Genomic DNA, 15,609 nt, shown 5'->3' on the forward strand with positions numbered 1-15,609 from the left:
AGCTGATTCTACTGATGTAGTGCACTGTGAGGACAGTTTCTTGCCTCTTGTAATAGAAGCTTCAAAGAAAGTATGCACTATACTATATTGGAGATACCTTCAAGCAATAATGTACTTCATCACAAAAACATTACATTTTGTGGGAAATATCTCAGTCAGTATATTTATAAAACAATCATTTTAATTTTTTTTTCTTCTCAATTCAAAACAAAAGAAAGAAAAGTATTAAAATTCACATAATTTGGGGGAAATCACCTGTTTCTGATGAGCTTCCAGTTTTATGAAGGAACATTTTCGTAAGTCTCCCCCCATATCAGCGAGGGTCTGAGGAATAGTTTGATTATCACGATCATGAGCTGCAAGAGTTCGCACCAACTGCTGAGCAGCCCACTGCCTATGTTGTGAAGATAACCTTGAAGAAAGGCAGCAGGCTGCTAGTGCATTAGCCAGCTCCAGAGGGCCTACAGCAGAAGGATCATAGGAAGGATGGGCATACAAATGGGCAATTAAACCTGCTTAAACAAAACAATGAGATGATGCCTAGATGAGTACCAAACAGAAGTACATAAATGAACACAGCATTAGCCATAATTTCCAGAAAAAAAAGAAGAAGAAGATTAACAAGCATTTTATAAGAATGTTGCAATTACATTAACTATTAGGAAGAAAACCTGTTCTGATACCAAGAAAATACAGCCCCCTTTAAAATTCCACAAAAACACCCAGAACACCATAACAAGAGAATTACGAATATTCTTATTCTCACCACATGGAAAATGGTCATTCTAAGAGCAAGCACTGTCTAAACTGCAAAATGGATCCTCTAAGGTAAGCTGCTCTAAGGATGTCCTTCCCTCCCCTGAGTAAAGAAACAGCCTGGTGTTTCAGGCTTTTCAGAACTTGCTTTTCGGTTCCCTGACCTCTCAACAGCAGAGGTAACAACATTTTGTGCACCAGAGACAGAAAAGTACTCGGGTATCAGAAATCAACTGTTCCCCTTAATTATTAATTATTCCCCTTAATGTCAGTATGTGGCACAACTGGGGCTGAACACCACACCTGTACAGCTTTCAATACACACAAATGTTTAGATTTCTTTTAAAGTGATAGAGAATTTAGTTACGTAATAAATCAATCTTTCTAAGTCATTTGTGCCCTGAACTATAACACAACATAAACTATTTTGGTGAGCAAATCTATGTATAGATTATTCTAGCATCTTTCCTTAAACAGAAATGAGAGATCGAAGATTTAACAATTAAGTGATTAGTATAAATAAAAGCCTTATCATACCTTTCTTTTCAAATTCTGCCTTATCATAATTTGGCCTCAGTTTGGCCCCTTTGTCTGCCAGCAGAGCTACAAGCGCCTGAGTAACCACAAAGTTTGGAGAAGTTACAAGTTTGTTTTCTTCAGCGATTCCTCTTAAAAAGCTTGGCAAAAATTTCCGTTGAATTGGATCATCAACTGTTGTCAAGTTTACACCGGTTGCTGCAGAAATCAAATTCTGAAAATAAACAATAAAATAAAATCAATAACTTAAAAAAAAAACTCTTTAAAAATGATTATATTTGGAAAGAAAACATAGTTTAAAGTTTGAAAATATTTTGGTAGAAATTCTCAGCCCCCAGTTCCATGTGCAACATGGAATTTAATTCTTCTGACCTGGGGATTGAATACCTGGTCTTAGTGGAACCAGCCATTCAGATCCAGGGATCAATCAATCAGCAAACAGTCAGTCTCAAGTAACCACAAATACCAGCAAAAACTAAGGAGCTTCTAGGAGAACTTTTTATGAATTTTTTGCGCCTGAGTGTAGGATGCAGTAACGTGTAATCAAGTTCATTATTCCATCCAAAAAGGTGTATTATTGCATGATTATATTTCAAACTCCAAATAACAAAATAAGTAATTATTCTGATTACATGTAAGTGTCTTCACGTGCATGAAACACCACAGCATTTCTACAGCTGTGTATCATCACAAAGAATCGCTATTCCACAACTGACTCAGTTAAAGAGTCGGAGAGGGCAATCTCACAGTTTAGAACAAAAAAGCACAACTTATAAATAGGAACAAAAGGGAATGCTTAATCTCATGTAGAAGTAGTTCAATATACATACCATACCTGCGTACACAATTGCACCAGAAGTTTAGCAGCACTAGGAGTGTTTGATGCCAAACAGCCCACTGCTGTGCTCAGGTAGGCAAGACATGATATAGGCTTGCTTGTTTTGCTGTGGATTCCTCTAGATCGCTCTGTTGAACTTGACACAGTGCATGGACTCGTGGAGAGCCCCGCTCTCCCTGCTGCGGCGAGACACATTAAACGAACCAAAGTTCTTATGTCTGTTAATCCCAAGGATTCAAGACCAGCTGCCAGGCTACAACTGGAACCACTGTCAAAAATGAACAGAAATGCCCTTGGTTTTTTTAGCGTAATTATAAGTAAAATTGTATTTGGACAAAACTATTCCCAAACCACTAGTGAACACTGCCTGCTTGGTTAGCTGGACAGTATTATCATTCAGGGGAAAAGGGAAGAGGCAGAAACAAAGCTGTAGTGTCCTTTCACTCCTTTTAAGTTAAGGGTGAAGATTAAAATATATATATATATTTTATAGTCTTGTCCTAAGAAAAAAACCTAAGTTTAGCTCATGAACAATGTTATATGGATAATTCATGTTTAGAATTACACTATGGCAACAGACATCAGATTTCTGTGACTTCTTCGCATCCTCATATAGCATCAAATCCTGCACTATGTCTTCTTTCCTACAATGTTTACCTTTTATTTCTAGTACTTGACTTGAACAAAAGCCAATTGGCAGATACAGAATCATTATGTTTTGAGTGGCCGATGTTACTGGAGTCTGCTCTCAATGTGAGACATAGAAGTATCTTTCATAAAGTTTGAAGATAGGGTTTGAAGGAACAAAATCAACGAAAGTTTCTCTCTTAATAACATGAATTAAGTACATAAAATGAGCATCACTTTCCCAAATTAATCACAAAAGTGCATCTACACCAAACATTACTACATAACTAGATTCAAATGAAAAATAGTTTTGCTAAGAATGCCACAAACCTGACAGACAAAAGTGAGAGTGCTCTCATAACCATAGTTCTTGCAAGAAGGACTTGTGCAGCAGCTGTCACTCTTCTTAAGGCCATAACACGGTCGTGTGGATTTACAAGGGCAGCTGCTTGTTCTCCTAATGTTATCCTGCCAGAAGAGCTTTTTTCTATAGAGCCATGACAACCTTGGAAATAACAATCTGTGTTAGTGTTTAAAGAGCAAAAAAACATCATACGGTAATAAGCACAGAAGCAAATCTGGCATAGGTTTTTTAAAAAGGCTTCAGTTTTCAGCATGTCAGAAATATAGAAAGTGGTGATGACTGAGCAGAAAACACACTTCTAAAACTCTACATAGTTTAATTATTTCTTTTTTTCAAAACTTGATAGGTAGCAATTTGACAGTACTGATGTTAATGCTAATTCCTCTGCTTCCCTTGCCCATTTAAAGGGATCTACAAAGTTAAATACATACCCTGCATTTCAGTATGATGATCAGTAAATCACCAATTAAATCAATGAATCTCTGAGTTGTGAAAAAAATATGCTACTACCATTAACTGTAAAACTTTGGTCACAGTTTTGTTAGTAAACCAAAGCTTCATGTCTGCTAACAAAAATGCCATGCATAACTCACTGACTTAAAATAAAAGGAAAATTAAGAATCTGTATTAGTTTCCTTATGAGACAGGAAAGCAGGAAAGATCATCAAAATATTTCTGCAACAATCCTATAAAATCACAGCAGAGGGGATGTATGTGTTCTGTTGATTAAATTCGTATCAAATTTACCTATTTGCATCAGTGTTTCTTCCATACTGTTGGTGGCTGTCACCATTGCAACTGATGCACCTAGAGGGTCACTGTCAGGAAACTGCACAGGTTCAGGTACAATACGTCGATCATTTAACCCAAGAGGTCCAGCCAGTAATTCAAACTCCTCTTCTCCTGTCAGCTTTTCATCCTCATCTACATCTAACATATCCCAGTCTTCTAGAATTGGAAAAATACAATTAAATGTAACTTTAAAATCTGAAAGTAGTAAATAATGTTAATTAATTTTTAAAAATATCAACATGAGGAATAAGATATGAATTGCAGTCTGCAGCTTAGTAGCCTTGACTCCCATCTTCATGTTGTGCCAATAGCAACAATAAGTGAACTAGAAAAACAAAACCCCCCTTTTACCCCTCTTCATTAAATCTGGTCTTTTTTTTCTATCACACAAATTTTACAGAAGATTCTCTGAGGCATCAATTTAGCTGTTTTTTAAAACACAGAAACAAGAGGTCCCTGTATCTAACAAAAAGACAACTCTACAACCTGAAATACATTAAGAAGTGTGAACATACAGTAATGCTTTAAATTATGACAGCAGATACATATTCTAATGGACCGAACAGTAAAGATACTGGAGACTTCTCATGTTCGCATTTATCAAAAAGTATGTGCAAGTTCTTAGGTCATTATTGTACTATCCAGGCCTTTGTTTTTCTTTCCCATACCTCAGTTTGCACCCTCCATTCCATAATTGTAATTAAATTATGTACTCCATTACTCCATTCACTTCCCAGACATTTACACAGACATCAATTTAGATTTACTTCTTTTTCCCTCTCTAACTCACTCTCCATAGTGTACAATCTCAACAGCTTTTATCTGCTGGAAAAAAAACAAAAACTTGCCCTTAAATTTGGGAACACTCCCATTTAAATCTACACGTGTGGCAACTCATATGACTGTGATTGTATAAGCTACAAAAAGGCCCAGATTCAAAGGATCACCTGAGAAAGATTTTCTCCAGTCATTAGAAATAATTTGTTCAGGTATGAAGGACATTATTGAGACACTCTCAACTAATAAGAAGATAGAACTGTAAGCCTAAGGCCAAAATTTCCAGAGGGTAACTTATGCTAATTAACCTCTCCTAAAAAGGCAGCTGAAGAAATGTATTTGAATATTAGACTTCATGTAGACTGAATGTAGTTTAAACTACAACAGCTCATTCACCAAAATTAATTACAAAACAGCAAATGAAATACAAGGGAAAAAAAGTCACTGATTTATTTCCATCTGAACTTAAAAGCAACAATGAAAGCACTAAATCTAGTCTGAAGGTATCTTCAAGTAGAGTTTCATTACACGTTTATTTGCATTTATGGAGAAAGAAAAGCACTTCAGAAGTATTCAGTATCTTCAAAAACTTGAAAACCTACCTTCATAGACGCTGTCTTGTTTACCTATTAAATCAGGAGCCTGGCCTTTGTACCTACAAGAAAAAAAAAGAATGAAAAAAAAACCAATTAAGTGGCTTCTATCATTTATATACACGCATACCAATTTTAAACCTGGATTACTCTAAGGTTACTTTACTGCTATGTAAATACATATATGAGCTCTGGAAATAGCAAGAGAAATTAATAATGCATTTTGCAGTATGAATGTGGAAAAGGTACATAAAAGTAATGGCATATTCAGAAAAAAAGTTTTTCAAGATCTGCAACAGGAAGCAAGATTCCAAGAAATAATTCCTTTTTCCATTAAAAAGATTAATGAAGACAAACAAAGATTTCAAGCCTCAGTTAATTAAAGACATTAGTTCTACCACAAATTTGTATTTCTTCATTCAATTTCTTAAAATTCATAGACTAGTTGATACTTCCAAGTTCTTTTTTTCCTTCACATACAGTGTTCCACTCTTTTATTTCTGTACCTTTCTGAAGTTGATGTTTTGGATTTACTCTTCAGGGCTAAGTACTTGTCTCTGCAGACACCACACAATAAATAGTAAGGATTTCCACTTCCACATTCACCACCAAACCATCCATCCACATAGGAGCCATTGCTACGATAGCCCTGACGGTTGGCACTGCGCCCGCAGCCTGGATGGTTTCTTTTCATGTGTTGATTGAAGCTGACAACACTTGATTCACACAGTTCACAAACCACTACTTCTTCTCTGTCTTCAGATTCACAAACATGCTGCGTAATAAGATTCTCACGTTACTTACAGGGAAAAACATCTTCATACTCGATATTAAAAATATGCCAATGTTGTTAAATGGATGTTTCTGCCCATTTCTACTACACCAAGTAGAATGTGTGTGGTAACCTTGCACAAGGACAAAGCAGAAACAGACAACCAGATCTCAGAAGAGGAAAAACATTGGGACATAAATTTAAAATTTTCCTATTCATTTCAGATTTGACTAAAAAAAATCCTGACTAGCATTTCTCACACACAACTAGTGTTGTTGCTGGTTTACATTAATACTGTGTTTAAATTATCCTGTTCTTCTCAGAACATGCATGAGACTAGATTATTAAGGAAAAAAGAATCCATTGTTTGCAGACAATCAGCCCTTACATTTACTGTGCAAAACAATAAGCTGTGTCAATACATTCCACGATTCTATCTGAATTTATAGTTTGTTCTTCTAGAACTACTCCTGTGTCCTAAGTGCTTTCATCAAGATGCTCCAGTGAAGCAAAGTCTCTGAAGATTACACATGCATACTGCATCTTGCTTCCATATCAGAATCAAGTACTGTTACAAATAGGAAATGAAAGTTTAGTCTTGTAGGCTGGTCATCATCTTGAGATGGATAATCCAAAGATTAACAACCTACTGTTAATATATTTCTCTTCCATTTCAAAAGTACTTTGACTAAGCTATACAACAACTGAATGAGGACAGTGTATAAATCCTTTTCAGATGCTGACATATACATGACATGATGAAATCAAGAGGACAAAACTGATTTAAGTGCAAATTATGTTGCTACAAATGAGATTTATTATTGCTAATTTTATTATTATTAAGTAAAGCAATTTCACTGCCAGACAATGTGGCCTAATTTGCTTTTTAAGTACTATCATCAAAACAAACACACTAGTTCTGTTGTCACCTTTCAGGGAAGAGGACAGGAAAACTATGTACAGGAAGCATAGAGTAAGAAACACAAGAAAGCATTATTCTTAAGCTAAAAGTGAAGCTACAGAACACAAGATTTTAGCATTGCTGGCTTTTAGTAAGTTATTTCAAATTGAGATATAACCTTACACACGTTACTTTAAATTAAGAAATGCAAACATGCAAAGAGCAGTAAGTTAAAGCAGCCCCCGCTGCAGTCACACACACCCAGGTAGGCCAATCCAATACCTCCGGGATCCACATTCCCAGAATATCATTATCACTAGCCAGGTCTTGACCAAACATAGCTTCCATTGCTTCATCGTCAAGGTCAATTTCCAACTCCTCATCCAAGTTGAAGTCATAAAGAGCCCCTGGATCTTGCTGCAAAGATATCCCTTCTCTTCGACTCTGATTTCTGTGGGCCTGTACAGAGCGGTATAATCCCGCTCGAGTGCAAAAGAAAACAGTACATTCATTTTGCATGTAATAGGCATAAATCCACTTTCAGCTACATTTTTCCTTGTTTTTAAATTCAGATAATCACTGCTTTCTCTCACCACGTAAAACACTTAATCTAAAGACACAATGATATACATCTGCAAAGGAGACTTGTGTAACTTTCATGCTAGGTACCAACACCCATCCTCTTCATCTACTGGACAAACAAAAATCTGGAAGTCTTTCAGAACACCTACCAGCACGTGCTAGCAGTGTTCGGGCAGCTAAATCAAATTTGTGTCTTCTTGTTACAGATGACCGACTTCTAGAAGGAGGTCCACTTGCAGAAGCAGCATTATCCACATGATCCATATTATCAGGGCTACAAGAATTTGTAATCAACAGGTAAATAAAAAACAGATTTAAAATTTCTTTGTTAAAGAAATAAAATCAACACTTCTGTCCCTGCATCAGTAATTCCCTCAACAAGTAACACTTAATCATCTATTTTTGCCACGTGAAATCTGTGAGTTCCCTGTGAAATTGCATTTTACCCAAGACAATTAATTAAGAAAACCTATAAATGAATTCCTCATGAGGATCAAGGAAGCTGAACAAAAGCATTCTCAAAATACACACTGCAGTTCTCACCCCCCTGGTTAGCAAAAAACTGGTATGATCTGCAGCAAGTGTCACTTAACGTAACTACTTTTAGGATTAAAATATAAAGTAAAATCTTTCTTACTAGATTAATACGTTGTTTAGATCTAAAGTTATGAATATGGCTGAGAGTGTAAATCTCAGTTCGATTCTCTGGACAAGACAAAAATTTCTTTAAAAGAAAAAATGTAGGAAGGTAGGTGTTCATGAATATACTGAAATAAAAAACACAAACTATCAAACAAAAAAAAAACTCTCCAATGAATTTCTGCTTTATTACTACTTATCTCACTGGTAAAAATGCAGTCTCTCTGTTTTCATTTTTTTTGTTCACTCTTTTTTTGAAGGAAGGACACTCAATTACATTCTTCTCCAGTTGTGTGCATATACAGTACAGGAAAGTAAACGCAGAGTGCAGAGTAATTTAATTGTATCTTTGCTTTTACCAATGTAACAAAATGCAGAAATGGCATTACAGTGTTTCCCATCAGTAACAATGACTTTCCATTCCAGCAAGAGATTATAAGGTATTAGAGGAAAACTGCATTTTTACCTTTCACTAAAGCCTTCTTCCATTTCAGCGGCATCAGCTGAAGGGATATCACCTGGTGACTGCAAATAACAATGATCACCAGATTTTCCACCACTGCCAGAGACTATCGCCCCATGTCGTGCATCTGCAGCCACATCTGGCTGGGGTTCTTCATCATCTTCATTTCCAGGGTGCTCTATCATCCACATAGCAAGCACTGTGATGTTCTGCGCATCTGCTTCTCCTCTGGCACCTGAAAGCATTGAAGTCACTATTTAAAACTGTATTATACTGCACATATAATATATACAACATATATATATTAATTATATTACACCAGTGATGGTAAAAAAAATCCATTTTTTCTCCCAAACACTTACAGCACTGCAAAACTAAAGTATGAAACACAATTTGTTCCAATGTAATACTGATCTATTTTTTCAGTTTAAATTGATATTGTTATTGATTACCTGTGGCTTCCATGGCTTTTGCAATCTGCCTGAGGGAGAATCCCATTTCTAACAATGGAACAGCAATGGCAGGAGGAGGAGGAGATGTTGAAAGTCGGCTGCTTGGATCAGACAAAGCTTAGAAGACAGAAAAAAAAAGATCTTTCTTTAGTTTTTCCACTTCAGCCAATCTCATTCTGATTTGGAAAAGATTTGTTAGCTTCAGATAAGGGAGCAATTGCCCTAACAACTTCCCTTGCTGTTACTTTTCAACAGAAGGCAAGATACAATGAACTCAGACAGCGTTTATTCTATTAAGTCCCATTTATATTATGTCAGCCTCTGTTCAATCAAATAGGACACTCATAATATTTAAGCAACAATTTCTTTTGAAGTATTTCTAAGGAGTTTGTTTCTGTTTCAAATTCTATCAAATTATCTATTTGATTTATATGTAGGTAGTCAAGAAGAAAGTTACCCTTGCCATCAAGATTCCAAAATATTTTGCGATCACATTAATACCCATTCCTCTTAAGTAAAGATCTCTCTCTGGGTCTAAGATGCTGGCATATGTCCAAAAATCTCTGCAGATTATATATATACAGCTATTATATCAAAAAATCTCTCTGCAGGCTATGGGTATTACTTCTGCCCAAAGTGACTCGAGAGTCTCTAAAAATATTAATTACTACTCAAAAAGTTTCACTGAAAACATAATTTCCTCTGATCAACAAAGACACTAAATATACTGACAAACTCTGTTGCACAATGATCCAGAAGCAAGTCACCTCATCAAAAAATGAGAGAGGAAGATGGAGCAGACAAGTTGCTACAAGTGAAACAGCAGGAAGAGACAAACTAAAGCATGGATGTAAGAGCAAGAATAAGAGGATAGACTGTTTCTCAGCACCAAGTAAGAAATTTGAAGAATATACTTTAACTCAGTCTACTGTATTCATTTAAATATATGTAGGTTACTCTGAAAGTAATTATTCCTATTTATTTCCACGGAAACTTAAGACAAAGAGCACAATAAAATTTGCATGGCTATCTGGAACACGGTTTTCTTTCATGCCACTGTCACCACTGCTGAAATGCACCACGCACTGCCTCACTGTGCTCACACCCACTGTTCAGTCTCCATAAAGGTTTAGCAAGTGTTGATGAACTGTCATCAGGGGACAATTTTTTTCTGCCTGGAGAAATTCAATTCCACACCTTTGCTTCATACCCACTTCCAAGTCAGTCTCTAGTATGTCAGACTGCATCACAACAAAATGAAGTGGAATACTGGTGGAAAATACTACTGCCATAGCACCGACTTCCACCTCTGACGTCATGGACAAACATAATAAAATAGAAGGCATTACTTTCAGAGCAGCCCTCATAAAACATACACATATGCTTTGGATCACATGACAGATCTTCAGCAGTCTGTGATTCTCACTCAACAATTTGCTCAATTCCCTTGTTACCCCATTCTGTATGCACACTGGAATGGAACAGATTGCTGTTTTAAGAAGCAAAGTGCAAGCAGTAGCACAGTCCTACCTGTGAAGAGATGCCTCCCATTACCTTTACAATTCCAGGGAGTCTCAAAAAGGTCTTAAAAAGCTATACAGAACTTGTGTGAGTTTACAGCTGTCCATATTTCTGTGTGTATTGACAAGTATACCTGTACGATTCGTAGGCCTTGCAGACTGGGAATCAGGAGAAGTCAAGCTTTGTCTCCTCCCAACTTCATCTGAAGGAGAAGTTGGTAACGAAGATATTGGAGGAGTCTGAGCACGTCGTGCTGGCAGCACAGTTGTAGTAGGATAACTGGAGAACATTTGCCTTTAAAAAAAAAAGTATATATTTATATGAAAAAGAGCAACCCTGAAAGAGATCTGACGTAAGAAATACATCAAATTAGACCACAACTTGCCAAGTGCACCTTACAGTACCTGAATTTTGCAAGGGTAAGGAGTAATACTACATATATTTAGGGGAGTAGGAGAGGAACTCTGTAGGAATAACTCATTCCAATTTTTTTGCCTGGACAGTTAGATTCCCAGACATGCACCTAAAAATACCTCACAGACCCAGGGCAGTCTGAGAAGTAAACTCACTTCCCCATTTCTACATCACATACTGAACACAGCCTGACTAATCATTCCTTGTAAGGTATTTTACTTTTGCTGTCCTGGTGATAAGACTTTGTTCTGGCTTTCGTCAAACTGCATCTGCAAAACCTCTCAGAACAGAGGTCAGACATGTCGACAAAAGCAATAAACGGAGGACTATATTCAGCATTAAGCAGATTTTCCTCCACATCTCAAATAACCTCCGCAAATTAATTTAGCTTCACTTCAGTATGCAAGGGTAGGATGAAACAAACAGGACTGTAGAGTTGCTTGCAAACTAAGATCTATTCTAGTCTGAACATCAACTATTTAACTATTAATTAAAATGCAGAAATGTCACTGACTTGTATTTTGAACTGTATCAAATAAAAATGACAACTGAAGAAACATATTTCCTCCTGCTCAAAAGAACTTAGATGCTATACATACATGTATATAGTTTCTATAAAAAGCTTAGCAGCTTTCTAGTTTTAGAAATGCATGTCCTCAAAGTAACAAACTTAACCTTGTATTTTGTGGAGGCAGCTCCTAACAGCTGTTAATGTTTCCAAAACCTCACAGAGCCAAAGACGGACATGATATGTAAGTAAGAAAATGTTTTACCTAAGAAGACTGAGAGGCATAACACCAGGAGATTCAGAAGCAGGAACAGTTTCAGTATCTGTTACTGGAGTAGTAGCAGTAGTAGTATCCTCCAGAGAGCTGCTCATGAAGGAGGTTGTGCTGGAAGCAGAAGGGCTGGTCGTAACTGGTGTTTGGGCTTGCTGAGACTGATCACCTTCTTCCACTTGCTGGTCTACTTCTGCAGCCGAAAACAGGCAGTGCAGGAACATTAATGAAACTTAACACACTAAAACAGTACTTGTGGTTAAACTTAAAAAAAACAAAAATAAAGAATCTCTCCCCTAATAAAGAGGTGTGCAGAAACTCTAACAACACAGATACCTCTGCCAATTACTCATGGACTTAAGTTAACAGACTGGTCTCCGGTTGTCATACTGATAACAAGGTGAAGAGTAAGTAAAACTTTATAATCTTAGAGAAACCATTTACTTGGTTAGACCTTATGATACTTACTGTTGTAACATTTAGGATTATTATGTTAGGCAAAAGGGCTGATCAAGTACAAAGCTGTTTTTAACTTACTGGCTTAAGTAATAGATTTTTGAAGGGTTTTTTAGTTGATGTTTAAGAAATACCTAAGATAGTAAAGAAGCAAACAGCACAGGGATTATCTTTAATATCTTAGAGAATTAAAAAAAAATACTTTAGATAGTTAGGTATTAAAAAGTACTGCAGATATTTTCTTTTTAAACTGATTTAAATCATTTCCCCAAAGACTCAACCTGTAATATAGATCTTTTTTTAAGACAAACAGGAATGATACGTGTTCTCTCTTCAAGTTCTGCTAGTTCAGTGCCAAATATCTCAGGAAAATAAACAACCAAAACTGATTCACAAATTCTCATGAAGAGAAACAAAGTGAAAGAACTCTCAACATCATCTGTTAACGTGACTGTATACAATCATTCTTTTACAACAGTGACCTTTGCAGTCCTTGTGTGATAAACGAATTCTTCCAACAAATACATACAGAGCTGCTCATTTTTCAAAAGCAGAAAGAAAAATTAGGAAGAGGCTACATTTCTGATTTACTGATTTGTATTTACTTTTTATTAAAATAAGGGACTGGAGAAAGGCAAAAAAACCTCAATCAGTGCTGCATCTAAAAAGCAATTAAAAAGTCTCTGTAAAATTTCTCCAAAGTATAGCCCCTATAAAATTACAAGATTATGTCATTTGTATCATTATTGTTTCTAACCACTGAAATACAAGTACACAATAGGTTAGCACTACACTTGAATAATTTTGAAAAGGTACCTGGTTTAAGTCTGCCACCAAACTGATCCTCCAGCAATCCATGAACCACTAACTTGTAGATCATGGCTTGTGCTCGCTCCAAATCCGCCAGTCCTAAGGCTCTTTTAATAGGTGAGCGCATGACTGCTCGCTTCACCATGTGTCGCATCAGGAACTGCAGGGCAGCACGCATCTCCACATCTTCATGAACAACTGGAGAACTGGCACAGTCTGAGTTGTGACCATTTTCTGCCAGGACTTTTGGTATTAACAGTAGTTCAGCATATTTACTACAACTAAGAAGAACACTAAGTGACTTCATAGCACCAAGATAAAGATAAGATAGCTGTACGGCTCTGATTTCTGACTGAACTATATCATGATTTCTTGGTGAATGTTCGTGATTCTTTTTTCTTCCTTCAGCAGGCTGGTGTTGGGATTCCATCCCTAATGTTGATGGTTCTAGGGAAAAGGAAGCGATTTCATTTTCTGATTTAGAGCTTGCAGTGCTATGTCCTTTGTTATCATCGGCACTTAGTGCTGATCGTGTATCTGCTCCAGCATCACCCTCCATTTTCTGCTCCACTTCACCTTTGTCTTCAGATTCATGTCTGTGTTTTTTCTCATGTCTCTTGGTGCTTTGTTTTCCCATGTCTTCATGGATGCCAGTCAGATAGGTAAGGTCCAGCAACACAGTAGCTGTCAGCCCACGAAATCTTGCAACATCAAAAGGCAGTGGCTCACAGGGCTCCAGATTATACAGTGGAGTATCACTAGGCGACCAAAAAGTTGGGAAGCTTTAATAAAGATCAGAATGACACAGGAAAAAGCAAGTGAGGGAGAGACAGGAGGAAAGTACAGGAAATAATGTCGGCAAAGTAAGATGTAAAATACGTTTAATGAAATAAACGAACCAATTCTAAAAATTAAATGTAAACGGGGGAAAATGAGGTTATGATCAGAAAATGGGGAGATATGATATCAGAGCAAAGGCAACAAAATGCACACGTTTTCAACAACAACCATTAAAATCCAGAAGCATCACAGAAGCTATCAATTAGTGCTGACAGAGCATCCTTCTGTATTATTTCAAAATATGAAACAGACTTCTAAGATAATTTACCCTACGTCAAGTTTTATTCTTACATATAAGCTGAACTTGTGAACAGGAATAAAAAGTTGGATATAAAAAACTGGTTTTTTCTTAAGCATTAAGTAGAAGTTTTGACTGATTGCACACTGATTGCACGTTGCTGTACAAATTATTGGAAGGAGCACACAGCTGATAGCTTGTGACAATTCTGTTGCTGTTTATGTCAAGACAGACTCCCTAGAGAGAACAGGGACTTTCTAAACGTAGGTCAGGAAGCCCAACAGACAGATAATGGATGACTACTTAGATAAGCCATATTCAGTGATACCTTTGTTACATTTAGGAATTACACTTGACTACTTTTCACCATAAGCAGGATAAAAATTCATTAGCCTGTATTTTCCCTACGTCTTCTATTTTCCATTACATTTTCCTATGCATCCAGTAGACAGAGGATTTTTAAATCTTCCTTTCACTACTCCTCCAAAATGTCTCCCCCTTTCATAAGGTAAAATTCTACTTTAAGAGTGAAAACAAGTTTTATTTGGATTCTAATTACGGAAGTACATTCTGAACTCAATTCTATGAATTACCGTTGTCTACCGTCAAGAACTGCACCACTTCACTTAAATAGGATTTGAAATTACTTTAAGATCACACTACTTTAAGGTCATACGCCAAAAGGGCATACTTAAAAGAATTCATATCCGGAATTTAATTCAGTCATTAACTGCACTTCGGCATATTTAATTAAAGCAACAACAGCTTTTGCATAATGACAAAATAGGCATAATGTCACAAAAGTTTCAAGAGGTGATCCGACCTTAGCTTCAAAATGTAATTTTAACTGATGGCAAAAGAAATTATTACTACTCAATTTCTCCACAAGATAAAAGTTTAACTGTAGCCTGAAGAATACTAGGATTTTAGTGAAGCAAATCTTTCTACTCGAAAGCCACAAACAATTCCTACGAGAACACCACTGAGCCTACAGAAGGCTCTAGCTTCATTTCACAGCTTCCTTCCCAGTGCCCTCCCTTTGAAAGTGAACCTGCAAGAAAGGTGGAAAAAGAATCATCTCCTTCCAGCTTTCTCTCCAAGATCTGAAGATCCTCTGCACAACAGCTCCAGTGAGTCAACATCAAATACAGGGCATTCCTTTAGCTTTCTAAGGCAGGTCAAAAATGAATAAATGCTCCTTCAAGGCAGCACTGATTTGAGTACCCCCATCCACCCACCATTAAAAGAAGAGAACCTTCCCACTTCATGACTTTGCCTCATCCATAAGACCCACAGAGCAACTTGTGCTCCCCTAAGGACAAAACACCAACACAGTGAAGAGATCTGTTCTTAACTCCGATAAATCAAACCACGATTCTATTCAGAATCAGATTCACCATTTACAACAAAAGTGAGCAATTTCCCCAAGTAAAAACCTTACACCAGAGGCTACAGGAA

At 36.7% G+C, this 15,609-nt stretch overlaps 1 protein-coding gene across 7 annotated transcripts in view; it reads right to left on the reverse strand.

The window, feature by feature from the left end:
• HERC1 (HECT and RLD domain containing E3 ubiquitin protein ligase family member 1) overlaps positions 1–15,609 on the reverse strand; it is a 93,986-nt gene that overhangs the window by 21,644 nt on the left and 56,733 nt on the right. For 3 of the 7 annotated variants that reach the window (XM_052672014.1, XM_052672011.1, XM_052672009.1), the window contains exons 38-51: positions 13,080–13,855; positions 11,802–12,000; positions 10,748–10,908; positions 9,094–9,210; positions 8,645–8,876; positions 7,689–7,813; positions 7,219–7,439; positions 5,791–6,059; positions 5,294–5,346; positions 3,870–4,070; positions 3,089–3,263; positions 2,129–2,399; positions 1,294–1,507; positions 256–515 (exon numbers count right to left, since the gene is read on the reverse strand). In XM_052672014.1, coding sequence (XP_052527974.1) covers positions 256–515; positions 1,294–1,507; positions 2,129–2,399; positions 3,089–3,263; positions 3,870–4,070; positions 5,294–5,346; positions 5,791–6,059; positions 7,219–7,439; positions 7,689–7,813; positions 8,645–8,876; positions 9,094–9,210; positions 10,748–10,908; positions 11,802–12,000; positions 13,080–13,855 — 3,274 coding nt within the window. The remainder of the gene's footprint in view (positions 1–255; positions 516–1,293; positions 1,508–2,128; positions 2,400–3,088; positions 3,264–3,869; positions 4,071–5,293; positions 5,347–5,790; positions 6,060–7,218; positions 7,440–7,688; positions 7,814–8,644; positions 8,877–9,093; positions 9,211–10,747; positions 10,909–11,801; positions 12,001–13,079; positions 13,856–15,609) is intronic. The other 4 variants (XM_052672013.1, XM_052672012.1, XM_052672015.1 and 1 more) reach the window with 4 other exon arrangements.

The sequence above is a fragment of the Tympanuchus pallidicinctus genome, unplaced genomic scaffold, assembly GCF_026119805.1.
Source record: "Tympanuchus pallidicinctus isolate F22 unplaced genomic scaffold, pur_lepc_1.0 scaffold12, whole genome shotgun sequence".
Lineage (NCBI taxonomy): Eukaryota > Metazoa > Chordata > Aves > Galliformes > Phasianidae > Tympanuchus > Tympanuchus pallidicinctus.